Source organism: Morone saxatilis, unplaced genomic scaffold (genome assembly GCF_004916995.1).
Source record: "Morone saxatilis isolate NCDOM2014 unplaced genomic scaffold, NCSU_SB_2.0 Contig1, whole genome shotgun sequence".
Lineage (NCBI taxonomy): Eukaryota > Metazoa > Chordata > Actinopteri > Moronidae > Morone > Morone saxatilis.
Window position 1 is genome coordinate 5,561,863 of NW_023339651.1, and position 20,872 is coordinate 5,582,734.

The 20,872-nt window shown below is 40.1% G+C and overlaps 1 protein-coding gene across 1 annotated transcript in view; it reads left to right on the forward strand.

The window, feature by feature from the left end:
• Positions 1 to 20,872, forward strand: part of ttyh2 (tweety family member 2) — a 46,863-nt gene that overhangs the window by 15,376 nt on the left and 10,615 nt on the right. The window contains exons 3-5 of the mRNA XM_035668734.1: positions 7,050 to 7,270; positions 11,142 to 11,237; positions 17,749 to 17,821. Coding sequence (XP_035524627.1) covers positions 7,062 to 7,270; positions 11,142 to 11,237; positions 17,749 to 17,821 — 378 coding nt within the window. The 5' untranslated portion in view covers positions 7,050 to 7,061. The remainder of the gene's footprint in view (positions 1 to 7,049; positions 7,271 to 11,141; positions 11,238 to 17,748; positions 17,822 to 20,872) is intronic.

The window sequence follows — 20,872 nt, forward strand, 5'->3', positions numbered from 1 at the left end:
TAAATTATATGTGTCAATAGGTTGGTTGGCCAGTGTTGATATTGAGGCATACATTAATTTGACTTGAGACTTGATTTTAAACGGTGACCAACAACATATTAATAGCTCTTTTGCCAACATTAGCTGTGCGTTTCCTCGTGGTGTGTGACCAGCGGTGGTCCTATGATGGCGTCGGCGCAGGCAGAGACCCTGGGTGACTTGCTGTCGAAGAGTAGGGATTAAGTCTCCATCTGTGTTAATGGAGATTAATGTGGTTGTATGTGAGCCACTTAGTGTGGTGACTCGACATGGCCTCAGTAATAAACACTTTGCTGAGAGGGTATAGAGCCGACAGCACGCTCGCTGCAGCACTGTGTCAGGACTTCTTACGCTTATGATGAAGGAAAACAATCTCAGATTTTTAATGTAGAGTAGTTCTAAGATGCCTGGTCCTGATTGACGCTCTTATTAAATAATTTAAACTGGAAACATGTAAGAACTCTGTAATTCTGATGAAGAGCATTGGAGCTGCTGTAGATTGTCACTGGGGATTAGTTCTCACATGATTTGCAGTAACCAGCTAACATAAACCATACACATATTAGCCTTTTTGATTAACTACATTTAATCGATATAACCAAACGTTAAGCTCATATTACCTTAATACAGATACAGATAAATACATCTCTAGATCGCATGAATTGCTCACTGAGTGTCTTCTGTTATTCTTGTGAAGCACTCGGCCACGTTCATTTCTCAAAGTCACATTACCAAGAGGAGAGAAATCATTAACATATAGTTCAACAGAACGCTTGACAGTGTGTTCCTCTGGGATATGTGAACTTGTGCAAACACATAATTGGACGTTTTTATTTTAGCATCTTGTGTGCGTGTGTGTGTGTCTGTGTGTGTGCATGAGTGAGTTCATTGCACGCAGCTATAGACTGTTAAGGAGTCTAGTTCTTGAGTAGGACAAAGAGCCCAGTGTGCCACACACAGTTCCCAGTCTCCCCCCACCTAATCAACCATGAGCCCAGGAGACAAAGCCGTTTGATGGGGAAGAACAAGGAGCAGTGCTAGCCTGTCTGATTGGCAGAGTCGGGATTGAAATCTGTATTGAAATCATTGACAATGAAGGCCTCACTGCCGTTTGGCCCACACAAATGCCTTTTAGCCTGGCTCCAAGAGAGTTTAGAAGTGAGTTTGCTTCTAAAGGCTCAGTATAGAGAGGAAAGGAAGGAAGTTAGACTCATTATCAGCTGATGCTTTTTTCTCAGCTACCTTGATTAGCTATGGTCTAGAATATATGCTTATGATGTGTATATGAACGCACACACGCATTGTCACACAGAGACACACAGTGAGAATGTGAATTACACAAAACACTTGCATGCTATTTTCAAGCCTTTCTAAAAGAAATGCAAGAAAAAACATCACCAGGGCTGTATAATCTGGCAACTGGCCAACCAAGATTCTTTATCTATGCTGTAATGGGACTGATGTGACATTTGAAGCATTTAGCCACGCTAATAATAACTTTATTGTTTGGAGCTGGGTGTTGTGTGAGAGTTTGGCAGCCAGCAGTCACCCAATGGACTGGATCGATGTCTGGGCAGTCACTGAACACTTTTGGCCGGAGCATTAACACGGTTTGGAAGTTGGCCCACTACATAATTACAAACATGCCTTATTTCCAGATCATTCCCATAATACGCTTTTGGAATAATACAAAATAATATGGTATTCATGATATGAATACTTATTATTAGCTGAAAAACAAACTGAATTATTTTTTTTCATTTTGGGGTGAGGTCAAAAGATAATGCACTTGAGGGTTAACTGGAGTCCTGCTGTAGTTACCTACATCATATGCCTAGGTTGTTATTCATAATTCAGCGTCACATTTCTCATGTTTTTTGATTTAATAAAGTAAGATAAAACTTGAGCAGATGATAGTGTTGCGAGTCCTTTTGGAGATACAGTGCCTTGGGATGCCCCCAGAAAGAGCTGTACAATGTGGCTGGGAAAAGGTCATCTGGGCTACCGTGCAAAGCCTGCTGCCACAAGTGATGGAAAATTGAAAGATATGGATTTGACTCCTCTTGCCAGCTCCACAACAGTAACTTCAGCTATAATATCATCTCTCCTCTACCCCACAATTTATTGTAATTAGAGTCTGGTGATTCTTGAAAGAGAGAAATTTGTATCATTCCAGGAGAAGAGACTCAATCTTCTCGTCAGTTGTTTAGGAAATAGAAAATACTTATTAAGCGGTTGCCTGCCCTGGGTGCAATTGTAAAGATCTCTTTGATGCGTGTCTTAGTATCTGTGCTGGCAGGTGCAATCAGAGATTTACTGATGGACAGTTTTGCTGACATCCTTGATCTCACATGGTTGGATGGCCATCTTTGTAAAGCTGAAGGGAAAGTACTGACAATGGGCCAGAGGTCATCTCTGAAGCTAAACCATTTTCCAGCTCTGTGTGAACTCTTACTCCCTTAAAAAACTGATCAACCAGACGTTCATAGAGTTGTTGGAACGGCTCTCATCTACTTGTGTATCACAGAACTTGTAGTAAACAATTTTAGTGTGACAATCCCACTTCCTTTGGTCAACAAAGTGTGGGTTTTCCAAAGGTCGTAATTTAATGCTTGCTCAGCTCAACAAACCCATAAACACCTGTAAGTCTCTCTGTGAGACTATCTCTTAAAAGCTCTGTGGCCATCAAGTATCTGAGAGGGGAAAAGGAGGTAGAGAAGAATATATTTTTAAAGAGATGTTCTGCTGAGCTTGGTTACCCAGCAGTGAAGATGGTCTCTATCTTTGGGGTGACCGAGCTGCTGAGGCACTTCAGACCCATGTTCCATTTCACGCTCTAGCTCCCACATTCAATTTTAATTGAAGAAAGTCGCTCCACTATCAAGCAGAGACAGTGAGTTAGAGCAGGAAAATGGTTTAATCCTATATCTTAACCTTTGTTTTACTTGAACAGACACGCTCACTGGTAGTCTTTTATCAAGCAATTACTGAACCAGTACAGAATATAGTGGAAGTGAGTCTTGGATGAGAAGTCGGTGGCAGCCATGGGGTGAGAGCTGTATGCAATTGGTTGGTCATTTGCAAGCTGTAAGTAACAGATCCCAAGTTTGGCCCTTTTGGAGTCTGAGAAGAAACAACATGAAAGCAAACTTTGGCAAGCAGTTTTCTGTTTCAACTCCAAGATGGATTCTCTCTGGGAGGTTTGTGTCTCTCTGTTTCCAGAGTCATCTACGAAGCATCATTTCCTCTGAGTCCGTGTACCAGCCCCAACAGACTTAAAGATAGAGATCCAATTCAAGTGAAGAAAGTGATATTTCTGTTCTGTGGAACCTGAGAGGCAGAATTGTAATGTTGGGGCCAAGACACACACAGATAATTCAACCAAAAAAATATTTAAATTCTATTTCTAAACCTGATCTTGTTATTCAGATGAAGATAAATTATTTGATATCAATTATTATGTATTACAGTAATTGTCTTCCATGTATAATGCTAGTGCTGAGTTCTTTGAAATGTCATGATATGATTTATTTTAAGCATATGTGAAAAGATACAAAATTTTCTGTGTAATCAGGGATAAGATTTTTAAAGTAGAGCCAATGAGTCAAGAAAAAGGATGTGGGAATAAATGACCACCACCCCCACCACACTGCTTAGGGTCTTTAACATACATGCTTGTGTAAAAGAGAACCTTTAAATAATGCCCATTGATCTATATGTTTCTTCTCTTTCCTCAAGCTACAATCCACATTTGATATTTGACAGCACATTGTCATTTTGCCAGCCCATGGCCACTTGTCATTTGTCGCTGTTTTGCCATTTATCGTGATTTCTTGCCTTTTTTTTTTTGTTTGTTGTTTTTCCTCTGGCGTTTAGAAATGAATATCCCACAGTAAAATAGCTTTGCACCGAACACACTCCGGTACAAATTGTTTGTTTAGAAAGATGTGAAGCTCACAGTGCTTCTCCATGCCCTCAAAACATAAAACTGAGATAAAGACCGAGAAGACTGGGACTGGGAATCATATCTTCTTTATCGGTGCGGATCACTTACACGGTGAGGATCAGACCAAGACGGAGGAGAGATTAGTTGGATTGGCTGTCTCCCCAGGCGTTTTAGATAAGATTCTCACACAGGAGGCAAGGATCAGATACATGCCTTCATTTCTCATCTGCGATTTCATCTGCTCAGTCTGAGGACGAAGCGGTTTCGATGAGTGATCAGATAAACTACAGAGCACCACAAGCCTGTGATTATGATCCCAGTGGCTGCTTCAGTGTGGGTCCTTTTTTGTCTTTTAGAAAAATATTGAAGCCCTGTATGTAGGATCTTTATCTGATTATAACATATTTCAAATAATTCTGATGGCATTATATTTTGTTTGTTGAAGAGTGAGCCAGTCTCAGTGATAATTGGAACAGTCTTGCTTTGAGTCCATTCATTACAGTGTCTTTTTTGATACTATAATCATCAGATTCTGCACATAGATAATATATATAATTAATAAATATAAATTATTTGGTCCATTAAAATATTGATCGTGATTTTTTTTTTTTTTATCTTTACAGACAGATTATATTACTTTACTTTTTTTTATATTACTAGGTTCGAACCTGCAACCCCTCATCTTTTATTAATAAATTGATGGATGTCCATTAAATTTGGTACGCACAACCATGGTCTCCAGAGGATAAATCATAATGATATTCGAGGTCTCCAGAGGATACATTGTAATAACTTTGGTAATCCTGTAACTTCCAATCTATCGGCGTCATTAGATCAAACTTTAATGTCTTAATATTTGTACATTTTTGGTTAATGACATGTAATAATGATAATGAAATACCTCCCAAAACTAATGACATTCCCATTAACCTCATCTGTACTCTGTGTTTAGTGCTCATTAGCAAATGTTAGCATGCTAACAAACTAAACTAATATGATGAACCTTGTAAATATAACTTTCTAAACATCAGCTTGTTAGCATAGCATTTAGCTCAAAGCACTGTGCCTCACAGAGCCGCTAGGGTGGCTAGACTCATTTGCAGCCGTCTAGTGTGGGCCGCACGTTGAATACCAACCCATCTAATTACTTCCACCCAACCTCTTCTCGCCTCAGCTTTAGCAAAACCCCATCCCTGACAAACACAGCAACAATATGAGTTTTCGCTCCTGTGAATGCCAAGTACCCAGAGCTGAATGAAAGCATTTATTACCCTTTTTAATTATCAAATAGCAGGATGTCTCGGTGAATGCCATTTCCCTGTAAACAACTTCTCCCTTCAAGCAAGACACAGAGTAATTAAATCCAAGGAAATGGGTAGCGCCTGTACAGGAGATGTTCGCTCCTCACATACAATCTGGTCTTGCTGTATTTGGTCAACAAGGCAAAAATCTGATGTGTAAAAATAAATGGTCGAGCCTGTTTTGTTTGTTGTTTGCCTGAGAGGATCACATTTCCCCTTGGGGAATGGATTAGTTGCTATATGATTACATGGCTTAAACAAGTAAACAAACTATTGGTCTCATTAGTAAGGTATCAGTTTGGAAAAAAAGTCTGACAAAGAACAGCAGTTGTGGAATATAAAACTCCAGCGCCAGCAAACCTACTATTTCACCTCTGGGCGTTCTAGTTTTGGCTGGTTTCCAAGGTGAACTGTTTACTCAAAATGGACCTCTTCACCAACACCCACACTCAGTATTCCAACTCTCCCACCCTGTCCCTCTCTCTGCTCCGCTGCTGATTGGCAGCACAGACCAGCCTCATGTTTAGGCTAATCTCACCTTTGGCCACTTTCTTTTTTGGGAAACTTTCTCTGGCAGAAAAGTTGACCGAAGGCACCCACACATGAGCAGGATTCTGTGCCGTGCTGAGCTCTAAGAAAAGTCTGTCGATACATGATTATTTCAGTAGAAAGATAGAGGAAATAAAAACATATTATCTCTTCCAACTGGTTTATTGGTATAAAAACTTGCTATTACCAGAATGGTGCTCAATCAACAATTATGTTACTTACCAATGCATTATTATGCCTCATGAATTCAGTTAATTAGGTCATGAGTTTTGAATAAATTAGTTTTCATGTGAGCCATGCTGGCAGCTCTGTGAGGCTGTGCTTTGACACATCAGTGTTTTGATCTTAATGCCAACATCAACTAACCTGACTGCACCAGATTGTTTGCTACACAGAACCATCTGGGAAGTCTCCATTGGAAACTGCTTGGAAAATCAATTCATGAGTGAACTTCGGTCAGATCAACGAACCGCATAACGTGGTCATACTCTCACTGAAGCCAGTCAGGAGAGGAGCGAAAACATCTTTTCGATCAAGAAGAGCCTTCAGTGTTGTTCTGTTCTCTTCCTTCGATGAAGAAATACTCTCCAGATCTGATATAACTGATGGTGGCACCATCTACAATAACTTCTTTAGCAGCCGCCATTGTTGTTTTTGAGCAAAAACTCACACGTCGTCACACACCTATCATTATTCCACGCCCGTAGCTCATGCCGTAGCTGCCAGTAGTTCGTCAAGACACTGATTGGTCCAGTAGTGGATTGACACAAGCACATGCACATCAGCATGTAAACATACTAATAGTAACCATGCTAACATGTTGAAGTTAATCAGTTATAATCTTTACCACATCTTTGTTTAGTGTGTTAGCATGCTAACATTTGTTCAATAGCAATAATACAAAGTACAACTGAGAATGATGAGAATGGCATTAGTTTTGCAGGTGTTTGGGTATAAACCAAAGTATTGGACAAAACAATGAGTTTGATCTGTTGGTGGCACTAGATGAAAAGTCTAGGGATTCACAAAGTCAGTAGGATTCATCTTGTGGATATACAATACACACATACCCAAACTCATTATCCCCTACACATTAAGCAAAATATGTTAATTTGATGCTGTAGATTTTTGGTAAGCATAAACTGATACCCGTGAATGATTTTTCACTCCCAAACTCAGTTCTGTTATACCATCATCATCTCACCCTCCCCTCCCCCTCCTCTTGTGCCCTCCAGGTGACTGGCACCATGGGCAGCATGAAAAGTGGCCTGCACCAGCACCTCGCAAGGCTGGATGAGATCTTTGCCACGCGGGGCGACTATGTGCAGACCCTGCAGTTCATGCAGCAGATGGCTGACAACGTGATCAAACAGCTGCTTGGTTTGCCTGACTGGGAAGAGGCTAAAGTGGACCTGGCATCTATCGCAGATCAAACGGCAAACATAGAGTACTACAGGTGAGGAACAGAAAAATACATGTGTCTGGCTTGTACAGTGCAGGGTGGCCAGGAGCACAATGCTGGGGACACTATATGATGCAGGTTTCTAGTCAAATGTAGAGAGAACTGCCAAAAATAGAATCCATCAAGAGCTGAGAGGAAAAAATGAGATTCAGATGTGGATTTTTTAAATGTTGTTTATTGTTGGCATGAATATTTTCAAGGATATAGCACACCCACAATTTGGTGGGAGGCAAACATTTACACATGCATTTCTAAATGCAAATCAGTTGTGAGCTGTTCTATAATTACCATGATGGTGCCAGTTTATTTGGGAGGACATCTAAGCATGAGGGAAGATGGATCAAACTTTTATGGTCATATATAAATACTACAAACCAAAGTAAAAAATAGATATATTTACTTCTTAGATGCAGGATAATACACTTAAGCTTATAACATTGTGTGTCTTTTATGGCTGCAGTCAATCCCTGAGCAATTTGTCAGCCGAACACGCAGTTAAATAGATAATTCATGTGTAGGTAGTTACATTTTGCACGTTATGACCTGAATATATCACATGGTGTTTAGTGGATGGGAGGGAGTAATGTGGCTGCATGTGGTGTATCATCCACTTATGTGAATACGTCGGTTGCAGACGTGGTTCAGTGGGATCGTATTAAATCATTAGCAATCACTGCACACTTACACACTTACACTGCTTCTTAACAACTACATTATGTTAAGGACTATTATCCAACGTCTTGTCTCATTGACGTTAAACTCGTAGTCTTACCATCGTAGAGCAGAAACAGGCTCATAGCCAATTTTTTTAGTCCTTGTGTAGGCTTGATGAGTATTTCTGTGAGTCTGCAGTTATGGAGAGGCTGGTGTGTGTGTATTGATCTGTAATGTGACTCCTCTGCTCCGTCGATAATTCAATACCCCACATAGGTCCCCGCTAATAGAGTAGGCAGACCAAGAGCAGACAGCCAGACATTGTAAGCTGTTAATGGACTCATTATCACTTGTCAGCCCACAACAAATAGTTTGTGCGCAGCCGGGCGTTTGTTTGTGTCTTTGTGTGCTTTTTTTTAGGGGCTTATCAAAGTCTAAGTATTGTTGTATTAAAGTTGGCTGTCTATCTAACTCATCCTGGAATATTTTTGTTTACTCTTCTAACTCGCTCTCAGTTGTTTGTCATGTTACTTTACCCGATCACGAATAAACACAGAGCGCTGATCTGGGCCAACATTCACTCCAGGAATTGTCCCACATTCCTTTTATTAGGGGTCCAATGCGAACAGACTCTTACCATTGTTATGCATTCATCTAATTTCCCCCCTATACGTACATTTAAATACATACATTTTTAGACAGAAACACTCACATTTTTGATTCTGTAACACCTTTTTAAGAGTTTGTAAGTGTAGATTTGCTGTCATGACACTTAAACTGTGGAATGAACTCCTTTCACAAGTTGCACAGCTACTTCTGTCAGAGAGTTTTTCCTTACCCCAAGGACCTAAGGGCAGAGGGTGCTGAATATTGTACGGATTGTTAAAATCCCTTGAGGCAAATTGTGATTTCTTTGTGACTTTGTTAAAAAAAAGTGTTATGCTATGCTACTCTCAATTTCTCCAATAAATTGCATTACAACAGAGTTAGAAATGACATCTGGAAAATAGATTAGAAACACTTAACAAGATTAAGTGTCCGTTTGAAGGACAATACCCAGAGATTATTGATTGGGCACGTGTAAGCTGCACATAAACAATCATGTTTACAAGCCAGGACTTTTGTTGTCAGTTTGTTTAGTGGGAGAAATGTTCTATCCGTACCCAACAAGAGAATTTCATTTGGTGAAACAGATCCTTCATCTTAATTAAGGGTTGCTGGGATTATATTATATCCCTACTTTGCAATTTAGGCCACTAAGATGGTGAAATGTAACATAAAAAGCTTTAGATCCTTCTAAAAGATCTACTTTGGGTGGAAAAGAGGTCATTCTTCAGCCTGAATGGTCTGCAAGCACTTAGCTATCTAAAATGTAGATTCTGCCTTCCAGAATACAGTAGTAAGTAAAGTGAATGAACTCTGAACTCTCTCTGAGGGAGGTTGAATAAAGTGCCATTACTATTATCATGATCAACCTTTTGAATTGAAGCTAGCACATTTGTAACTGCTTTCTGCTATCTGACACAATTTCTTCAGGACATGTACTTCTCTATTATACATAAATGTAACCCCCCCATCCCTACGTGTCTCTATGCTGTATTCAGTTTGACTGTAATTGGATTAAGATAACACAGACAAACACGGTGGCAGTGTCACCCGAGAGCCCCCATGTGCATGTTGATGTCCCAGCTTCTTGTACTGTACCCTGCCAAGGGGGGAAAAGATGAAACGAGGAAGAAATAGCAGGGAGGTGGTGGTGGTGGTGCAGAGGGAGAGAAGGGCAAGGGAGAGAAAAGGGGCTGAAGGGGAAAGAGACAGAGAGGAGGGAGATTAAAGAGAGTGAAAGGGAGGAGGAGGAGGAAAAAAGCGAAAGATAGTGGAGAGCATGAGAGATGTGGGGAGGATGCTGTAGAGTGATGGAGACACAGATGGATGGGAAATAAAAGAAATGATTAAAAAGAAAAGAATGTAGGAAATGGGTATGATGTAAGAGTTATGAGTGCAGTTGGAATGATGGAAAAAAAGAGGGGGAGATGAACACTGACTAAGATGAAATGTAAAAAAGTTGCTGACTTTGATGAGATGTACAGATCCATAGATCAGAGTGAAAAGGTTAGCACCTAACTGCACCTCCCTCTAGTCTTTTTCACAGCATACAACATTCAGCCATATGGATTTTAGTCCATTCATTATTAACCATCTGGACAGCCTCTCTGTGTCCGGTCACAGACTGACCACTGCTCACATAACAGATGGACACACTGAGGAGGGCAATACTGGACAGGAGTATACCCTCAAGCACCAACAAACACTTACACACACCTCAGATGACAGCTATTGCATACGTCCGTTGAGGTGAAAATAAGTGGGACACTCTCCCCTTCTGTTTTCTCACTCCCACTTGTTTTTTCTCTAAGTCAGTTTTTAAAGGTCCTGTGTGTAAAATTTAGGAGAATCTATTGATAGAAATGGAATAGAATATTCATAGGTATGTTTCCAGTAGTGTACAATCACCTGAAAATAAGAATCGTTGTGTTCTCGTTACCTTAGAATGAGCTGTTTTTATCTACAGAATCAGCGGGTACTCTTATACAGAATCATGTTGAACTGCCATGTTTCTACAGTAGCCCAGAATGGACAAACCACAAACTGGCTCTAGATAAGGCTTTTTGCGTTTTTCATGAGTTCGCGGCTACCGTTGTTTCTCCTACACACTTGGAAGGAGAGTGGTATTCAGGTGGTTGTGATCTGCAACTTCACCACTAGATGCCACTAAATGCTCCACACTGGTCCTTAAGGTCAAAGGGCTTTACATCATTAGGTTATAGTGAGCTATTTAGCAGGGCATGCTAACAGCTTGAGATTAAAAAACACTGTTTATTTCTTACACGTTTGGACTTATGTTTTTGGTTTTGTAAAGGTGATAAAAGAAGACAGCAAGCTTCAGCATGTTGAGGAATACATAAATGGACAGACCTGCTGTGCCTTGTTACAGTTGCTAAGATATGATTGCACAAATGCTGTTTGGAGGTTTAGCTAAACAGTTAATAAACTAGAGTACAGTGATAAGCCTTCTATTATACTGATGAGAATGATGGCAAAAAACGACACTAATAAGGCCCAGGTTATACATGCAACCAGAACGTACTTACTTTGCCAAAACATGTATTCACCAGCAGTACTTTAATTTTCTGTCTCTGTCTGTCTGCAGGTGGCTCAGCTACCTGCTGCTCCTCATCGTGGACCTGATCATCTGCCTGCTGGCCTGTCTGGGGCTGGCCAAGCAGTCTCGCTGGCTGCTTACCACGTAAGTCTAATACGCCCTGTAAAACTGAGCTATTTAGAAAGACAAGAGCTTTTTTTTTTTGTTTTGTTTACAAAGAAAAAATACAATCTGTTCCATTTTATGCTGAATGATTTTCATATCCTGCACAACAGGAAGGAAGAGGCATGGGCAGGATATAAGACAGAAGGGGTGGATTGGGAGATTAGCAGACTAAGTAAATCAAAGCTAACTCAGAGACAACATGGAAACAAAATATATTTTCTTTTTGTCACATTAGTGCTGCAGCAGCTTCTACAAACCAAATGTTACAACATGAAACCTGAAGGTGCACAATGTATTAAAATGCTCACTTCTCCAACTCAAACACTAGATTATTCTTTGTACATTCTCATGGCCAAAACCATATCAAACTTTTCTCCCTGTTACTGCTAGATGCATTTACTTTACTTCATGTAGATATTAAAGGCTAGATGCATCTAAGAGGCTGAAAGTTTCAGAAATTACACAATTATTTTCTAACACCACAACCACTCTCATCCACATCTTGTTATCCTGATGAAGATAATTTTCACTTACGAGTGCAACATAATCCATGCTGTGCTCTCCATTAATATTTAATACCGAACAGGAACAACAGATATGATACATTTAGTATTTGTTTAGAATTAGTATGAGTTGGAGTAGACAGAGGGAGCTGGAAGCAGGAGTTGCTTTTCTTCCCATGGGAAATTGCCAGTGAACGAGGCAGTAGTAGTACTGGATCACGTCCTTGTACAAACACTGCCCTGATTGTCCTGTTGTATTTCAGCATTTGCCTTGTAGCGTTGCCAGCGGTAGGTTGAACTTGCTCATGGTGTTGCCGTCTCAATAGCTTTGCTCTACAAATTGGTTTGGAGAGCTGTGGAGAGATTGGAGCGAACTCATTTGATGTTATCAACAATATAACTTCCTCACGATTGTTATTCCAGTTTGACACTTGACTTGCTGTAAATGGCTCCAGACGTGAATTTGTTAAAAGACACAACATACTGTATATCCGGCATGGCATGTCATTAATTATTCAGCTTTGTATTTTTAGGCCTTTTATCAGATTAATATTTTATTGACTTTACCTTCCATGAGTGACAAGAAAACAAGATAAACAAAGAAACAAAAGCATATGTAGGTTATATTAAAACATAACTAAACATAAGAAAAATATTGATGATCATAATAACGTCCCCTATATAGGAAACAATAATATCGTTAATATATTTCAGTGTTTTTTTAGGCTTTTAAAGTGGGGCAGGAAGTTCAAGAAATAACACTGAAAACATGATGTTAGTATGACAGAATTATGGCATAAAAACACTCAACTCATAATACATGTTACACTGAAAGATGATATTACACGTGATCACAATGAACTTGCTGTCTCTGCTTTAATCAAGGGACGAGTGAGGATTATAAATCGAACACCCCCTGACATTGCCACCTTTTAGCAGTCTGTTATTGGTTATTGATGGCTCACCACGCAGCTGGCGGCAGCGAAGGCTCCGCTACCTGCTACCTGCTACCTATTACAACAAAGTTTAGCAAAGACGTAGAGATGACACAGAAAGGGGGCGGGTATTTTATCTCCTGTTTGTGAAATGTTAAAATGCCTAGTAGGAATTATTTGATTATACTCTTCTTTACTTCATGTATTCTATTATTAGACAGTATGACATGTAGTAGAGGTGAGACAGAAAAGTATGGAAAAAGAGCTGAAGTACAGGAGAGACCAACCACCAGAGGTCTTGAAGCATTTTATTAAACATTATTTGACATCTATAACTGTGTACAAATACAGTATGTGTCTAAAGCCCTTCTCATGTCAGCTGACATGGTAAATATATTCTGGCAGAAGCAAAATAAAACTCACACACTTTAGCACCACTGCTGGAAAATATCCTAGGGGAAATACTGGTACATATCCATGCAATGCCTCCGCTTTCATTTAATCTCCTTACAGTATCTATAGCTTAAGTGTATTCATCTCATTTTTGTATTTATTTATTAAATTTTTTGCACGCTGTAAAGAAGCTTTCACAGGGCATGAAATCCACCCGGGCCTCCATTCATCCAGCCGAGCGTCACTCTGTCTCTCTCAATCAGTCAGTTCAGGGTGTGAGCTACGCTAAACTTGCTCTACTAACCACAAACCCACCCCCACTTCATCCTCCCACCCCCTCTGCACACACAAGATGAGTCAGTGTCAAGAGCGTCTGCCCTCCCAAGGCATGCTCTCTTCCAGTAGAGTGGAAGTGGTTGGAGGCTTTCAGGAGCAGATTACCCTCTGGGGGCCTACCGACTCTTCCTGGTGCTTATAACTGGCTGTCGGAGTTAGCATGACACACAGTAACAGCTTAGACAAGAAGATACGCCCACGTGTGAGAGAGGGAGAGACATCCATAGACTTCGCTGTCAGCAAATTTTATTTGGATTTCTTTTTCGTCCTGTTCCTGTTTCATGTTGCTGAAGCTTTCACCACCGCAAACAAATTTTCCAGCCACCTCTCAGAAACTGACATCTTAAAACCTGAGTAAATAACACAGCATCTATTGGGTGAATTGAACCTTAAAATGTCATGATGTAAATACATCATAGGCCCGTTCCCAAGCTCAGTGTCATGGATTGCAAGATTCATGTTCACCTCATGCAGAAAAAAGTAAAAGGAGAGAGGAAACTCTTCCCGGAGGACTGGAATAATTAGAGCTGTCATGAGCAAGAACCAAAAAGAATTGTCATTTAAACAAACAATGCCAGTGAGCGGGATCCTCTGAAACTATAACGAAACAAAATCACAGAATTGGTCATTTGGAAAGTGAAGAACAAATATATATTTACTGCCTGGAAGAAGAAAACTCCAAAGCTCCTCAGTTTTTCTGAGGTTATCTGAAAGCAGTTCAGGTAACTTTACATGTCCAAAGGATCAAGAGAGTAACACTCTATAAGCCTGGGGAAATGGAGTTTATCAACTAGTTTTCCACCAGTTGGAAGGTAGATTGTTTATCAAATATGTGCTTCCTCAATAAGAGTATTGTACTTTATACAAGAAGGTACTTTTAAACCCAGATAACTGAACTGATTAAAATAAAAGCCAAGAAGATTACTTGAGACTTCTCATACTTTCATGTACTACAAATTTGCAACAGCAAATATGTTTTGAAAAAAACATAAAGCCACCTACTAACTCTGTTAACCCACCAACTTTCTACAAAGCCAACCTTTTCAGCTCAAAATTTCCTTTCCTAGACTTATGTATTTATGGTGTGCCACAGGGAAGTGTACTTGGGCCTTTGAAGTTCTGAATATATATACAGTTTATGGAATGATCTTCCAACACAGTGTGCGAAGTACAGAGTTCATATGTATGGAGATGACAGTTCTTTAATATTCATTGAGAGCAGGAGAGGTAGGCTTCGGTTGAATAGCTGCAAATCCAGGTCACAGCAGGTTGTTGATTTGAAAAACTCAAGATGAGAGGCAGGTTGTTTGATGATTTATTAAAACTGCCGCTATTCAAGCTATTCAAAAGATTGTAATGCTCTACAGTGATACTACAAGGATACAATTACTTCTATACATAATATACTTAATATTTGGTCAGCATACAAGCCAGTAATGATTGTGTTGTTGAGAAAGTTATCTTGATAGTTAAGAAATATGCACATCAAAGGCAATCTTTGAGAAAGTTATGATTTGCTCAACACAATATAATATTGTTCAACTAACTTGAGAGAATCACGTTCATTATTATGACAAGCTAATTGCCATAGGTAGTATGTTCCCATGTCCCCCGCATTTTTGCTTTGAGGGTCACATCGCTTTCATTTCACTCGGTTTAAATTGTCACATACGGTAAAATGATGGTTTATAAATGCTGTATAGAGCCATCACTTTCCTATCTTTTGTACAGACTGGATACAACAGCGGTTTGCAGCAAAAGATTTCATTATTTTCAGTTAAGAAGAAAATCTTCACCCACTGATTTAATTCAGAATGACTTGACCTCATCCTTTGTGAGTGCATTTGCCCTGCTCATTGGCCTTGACTTTTTCACTTGATGTGCTTTGCATCAGGTTTACACCCGATTTCCTGGTATTCTGCCACTCAGTGAATCCCCTTTACCCACCGAAGCACAAAATTAAACACAGTCTCGCTTAGTTTGGATGTGACCTGCCGGTTCAGAGGAGTCGATCAGAGGGCATTTCTCCCATTTGCCCCAGTGTCACAGTTAAAGAAGCTCACACAGTCCAGTATCACGCACCCTATAACAACAAACTGTCAAATAGGAATGGCCTGGCAGACACATAGGCCAATGGTTCCCATCCTTTGGCTTATGACCTTTTATAAACAAAGCAGTTCAACCCAAGAGGGATTTTCCTGCTCAGTTTGTTTTGTTTGAAAGGCTTTTAGAAGCCTGATGAGGTTACAGTATTCAGTATTCCACAAGATAAAGAGAATCAATTAGAGAAAAGTCAGAATAATAAACAGAACAGATTTTTTTTTTTATCCCTTTGATCATCTTCTTCTGATTCTGTATTTCTGATTATACCATAGATTTATCTTGGGGCCTCTTTGGCAGACAGGTTAGGTTGGGAAACACTATCATAGACAAGGAAGTAGTAGACAAACTAAATAAGTAAAAACAATGTACAGAAAGATTCATGGCACTCGTGTATTGTTCTCAGAAAAGATACTGAGTAACTTTCTATGTAACTGTATACAGCTACATATAGACATTACTGTGCTAAACCACACTGAACCAGTAAAACAGTAGAGCAACTTTTGCTTTCTAATTTTAAATCAAGATAAGACTTTGCGAAGTCAGGGCTTGTGAGGGCTCTGTATCTCAGAGAGAGAAGGAGACAGACTACAACAGTGAAAAACTGATAACGAGGGAGGCAGAAGGCAGAGAAAAGATAGGGGAGAGAGGAGTGAGGGAATAGAGTGAGTAAAGAACTGGGGAAAGAAGATAAAGGATGAATAAGTAAGGACAAGTGGTGGCTTGTAAGTTCAACGTTGGGAGTTTAGTATCTTCTCTGCACATTTTGAATTGGATTAGCCAGGGAGCTGGAGACTGCTGAAAGATGGACAAGGCCTGGATATGAATACCTAAATTATATTTAAACTCAGGTGACATGCTGTAAGGGGAATATCGGGAAAGTGTCACAATGGTCAAATAAACAGGAGTTTATTGGATTTTCTGGAAATTATTTCACCTAACGAGAGCTAATCTATGATAGGACCAGTTTTCATCTTTTAATGGGTATTGATCTCCTATCTCATTGTATACACACAGACCGCCACATCACCCCTGCATGCAGAAATGCTCACCAAGATCTTCCAATTGCTCTCCCTTCATTGTCAAGTGACTCTGATGTCATTTTCTGATACTATGAGATCATCAGGGAGGGAACCCACTGTATAACAAAACCACATTATTTTGTCCTCATGGGTGTAGGGAGCAGCCCTCCACCCAGGGGGCTGTAATCGAATGTAGGCCAGCGGAGCAGATATACTCCGATGCTCGTTCCTCGGTTCATAAAGCCACATTAAGGCTGCAGAATCAACTTCCATAGAAAATAACCATGACCTCTGACTTTTTCTGTTAATGACTTGCCAATGAGATCACCACTCCTGGCCCTCGGGGCTCATGCTGTTTCCTTTCAATAGCAGAGGCTGTTATGAGAATAATTCTATTTGCGTCACTGTACTCCCTCTGCAGGATGCTGATAACTATACTAACAAAATTTCACTTATTTGCTCACTGGCTATAGACGGGGACTTTCACAAATTATCTGGAACGGGAGGGTGAGGTGAGGGGAATGTAATCTGCAACTTCACCACTAGCTGCAAATATAGATGCCTACACAATGGTCCTTTAAATTAAACCACTATTTGCTACCTGCTCATCATCAAAAGTCAGGGAGACCACTTTAGCATCTAGCCAATGAACCTAGTAGAGCATTTAGCAGCTAAAATGATGGAATAGAGTGAAAAGCGAGTGAATGTTGGACTTAAAATTTATTAGGTGGACACAAACACAATGTAAAATGAATATTAATGTTGCTTCATACCTGTTAATAAGCATCTGTTTGCTAACATGTTTACGATAAAAGGTGATGATATGTCATTGTTGTGTTTTTAACTTGTTTCTGCTGCCACCAAAAAGCTAAGCTTTTTGCAGGTTTAAATGACAGACACTTGGTACTCTTCCAATTTTCTAATGATGAGAGAAAAAGTGCCTCTCTCTTAATCAATACAAATTGTAGGAGAGAATTTACTGCAAATTGCAGAACTTACTGAAAAGTGGGACAAGTGATGTAAATCATTAATCATTGTGTCTCAATTGGGCAAATGACAGGCTTTACTTCATTTGGATAAATGGCCAGATTTACCAAGCCATCGTGTCCTGGTTGCTGAAGCCTAAGTTAATCTGTATTTGACTTAATGATTATTGCACTGAGTAGCACTGTGACCTTGCTGTTGCCTTGTGTCCCTGCAGGATGATGGTTTTTGGAGTGCTGACGCTGGTCCTGAGCTGGACTTCCCTGGGAGCTGACCTGGCCACTGCTGTGGTGAGCTGCTTTGCTTCCTCGCACCTCACTTGACTGGCTTACCCCAATATAAACTAGTATAAACTGGTCTGCTATCAATTCTTGTCATCACCGACAGTGGTGATGAATTGCTTTAACTACACGCACACTGCACTTGAAAAATGTCTTTCAGTGGGTGAGGGTAAGGGAGAATAGATGATTATATACTGCAGCATATATGTGCATATACTTGCATGTGTATTTATATGCATCTAAAAAAAATCTGCAATGTGGCATTATAAAAGGATGGAAAACAACTGTTAGTAATCACAGCACAGCAAACTCTGATCCATCTGCACCTTTATGCTAAAATATAAAATTGGTTGCATTTTAATGAAGCTTTTTTATCCAAAATATTGCATGTATTAGCTAGCTAATCATAGCTGCTAATCAAGTTTAAATTATTCTTAGTAAAATGTGTATCAGCTAGAAAGAGACCTCACAGCCATGCAGTGTCATCTAAAATCTGTTCTCACTGCCCAGTCTCTAATTTTTCTGATCTTAGTTTGTCTTTCTGTCACCTCATACGCTTTTGATCTCCGCTGTCACACGGCGCGCCACCAAAAATAGACCGACAAAAGAACAAAATCCCAAATTCACACCTTGTCAGCATCATTATACAAGCTTGAATAACTTGATTCAAAGTCAAGGATTATAACAACAGGAATCAAATGGCAGCTTTCAAAGCCTATCATGCTGAACAAGTGAATAATTTCAGTGTTTTTCTCTATTATGGTCCCCACACAAAAAAATGACCTATAGGGTAAGAATTAGAGTGATGTTTGAAAACAGAGATATACATTTGAAAGAATGAAGATCAGATGGATGAGCAGTGGTGTTTGACTCACCTGCCTCGGGCATGTGTGCTATTTTTCTCAGGTTGGTTGTTGGATGTTGTGTTTTGACTGGAGGCTGCAGAGGATTGTGAACATGTGTGAATTTAAGTTCGAGATAATGAGCATAGAAAGCAGCAGGGGGTGCGATCAGTTACAACACATTAGTCTCTGGTTTCATCTTCCTTTTTCATCTGCTAATGTCTTAATGTCTTCTGTATGGGTCTGCACTCTGTGGTCTACATTTGCTGGATTAATGGCGGATTCCTTGTGATTCGAGTGCGATGACACACAAGTAAACTGAGACTCCCAGTCCAAACCCCTGCAAGCATGCAGTGTTCAGTACACTGCACAATACAGACATACAGATACAGTTCCATTACTCTGCTACACAGTGACATTTAGTATGTTGTGTGCAGGTGGAAATATAGCTTTAACAGTCCTGCTATTGGAAAGGAAATATGATCACCAAAATCAAAAGGGGTTCCTTCTCTAGGGAACATAAATATTCACAAATGTTCAATAAAAACTTGAAACTTTGGGCTGAGGGTGTCCCTTTAAGGAGCCTGAAGAATCCAATACATTTCATGGTAGGTCAGGGAAATAAAATATAACGATCCACTCTTAAGGGACCGTGAATATCAACAGCAATCAATATTTTTCTAAATGCTTTGTCGTGGTTTTGTTTTGTTGTGTGTCAAGGGAAAATGTTGACCTAGCTTGACAAAAAATGGTCAGGGGGGGTCATCAAAAGTTAGCTGTGACTCTTCAGCTCTCCCCTTGTTCTAAACCTGCACTTGATGAATGATGTGGCTTTACAGCAATTGCTTTACAGAAATCACTGTCCTCTTCAGTGCGTGTTGCAAAGCCATGGCATTTACATTACGTAACCTGTCTGGTACGTGGTGACCCTGACTGGACTGGGTGACGTCCACTCAGCCTTTTCTCTACTTAAAAGCAAACATCACTACAGCTTGAAAAGGCCTGATAATTGGTCAGGCAGGGATACAAACGGCTGTGAGCCAAGCAATTACATGAACAATCTTCAACTGCCGTGTCCTCGGAAATGTACGAGGTACAGGCCTCTGTGTGTGTGTGTGTGTGTGTGTATATGGGGGGATTTGTTTGAAGTTGGGCAAAAAGTATTGTTACAGGAGTTTAGAGTGTGTGCAAAAGTTTCCTCTTGGACGCCCCTATGGTAGATAAAGCATGATAAAGTGCCCTCTAGAGTTCCCTTCCAGTGGATAATATGTGGTAAATTGCCCCTTAGGGTGCTAACCCTAAACCTTAACCCTGACTAACCTTTTTTGTCACCATGAAGGCATCACAACTTTCACGACCAGCCCAAGGTGATGTCTTCAAAATTGTCTTTATATATAGATACATATGTATATGAAACAGGGTAAAGCAGCAAATCTACACGTTTCAGAAGCTGGAAACAGTGAATTGTTGGCATTTATGTTTCATAAGTGACTTACATGCTTAATCCATTATCAAAAATGCACTTAATTAATTAAAATGCATTTTCTGCCAGCAGAATAATGGATTAATGGACTGGAAGTGCTTTAGTCATACTGAGAAAACATAAATCTGATGTGGAATTGTGAATCACGTTGAAAGATTTCTGTTTACCTCAAGCTCAAATCTCTTATAAATAAACTTTACTTCATATTTCTTCAGTAATGGTTTAACTCAGACCCACGGCTTGATGTGTAATATAAATGCCAGTTGTCCATTTTCTTTCACAGTCAGTCATTCATTTCTGGGGGCTTTCAAGGGCAGCAGACTGTAGGAAAGCCTGGACAGGTCATCAGTCCATTGCAGGGCTAAAATAAACCGACATTCACACCTGTGGGTAGCTCTCCACGTCTACTGGCTTTAATGGTTTTGGACTGTCGAGGGGAAGCAAAGCACCTGTTGGAAACCTGTTTGTAAGCAGGGAGAACAGGCCAGCAACCACTTAGCCATCACGTAGCCCAAATACACTACTGGCACCCGAAAATGGTTGAAAATCACTGAAATGCTTTTTTCACCCTTACTGCCCTGACTGAGGCTTGAACTTGTGATAATGTGTTTGCCAGTCTGCTGTGTCCCACTTTAAATGAGAACGAGTTTTGTTGCTGTGCCCTAATGATGTCAGACAACCACCACATCTAGGGGAATAACAAACCTGCCTTCCAGTGTGGTGTATTAGTTTGTG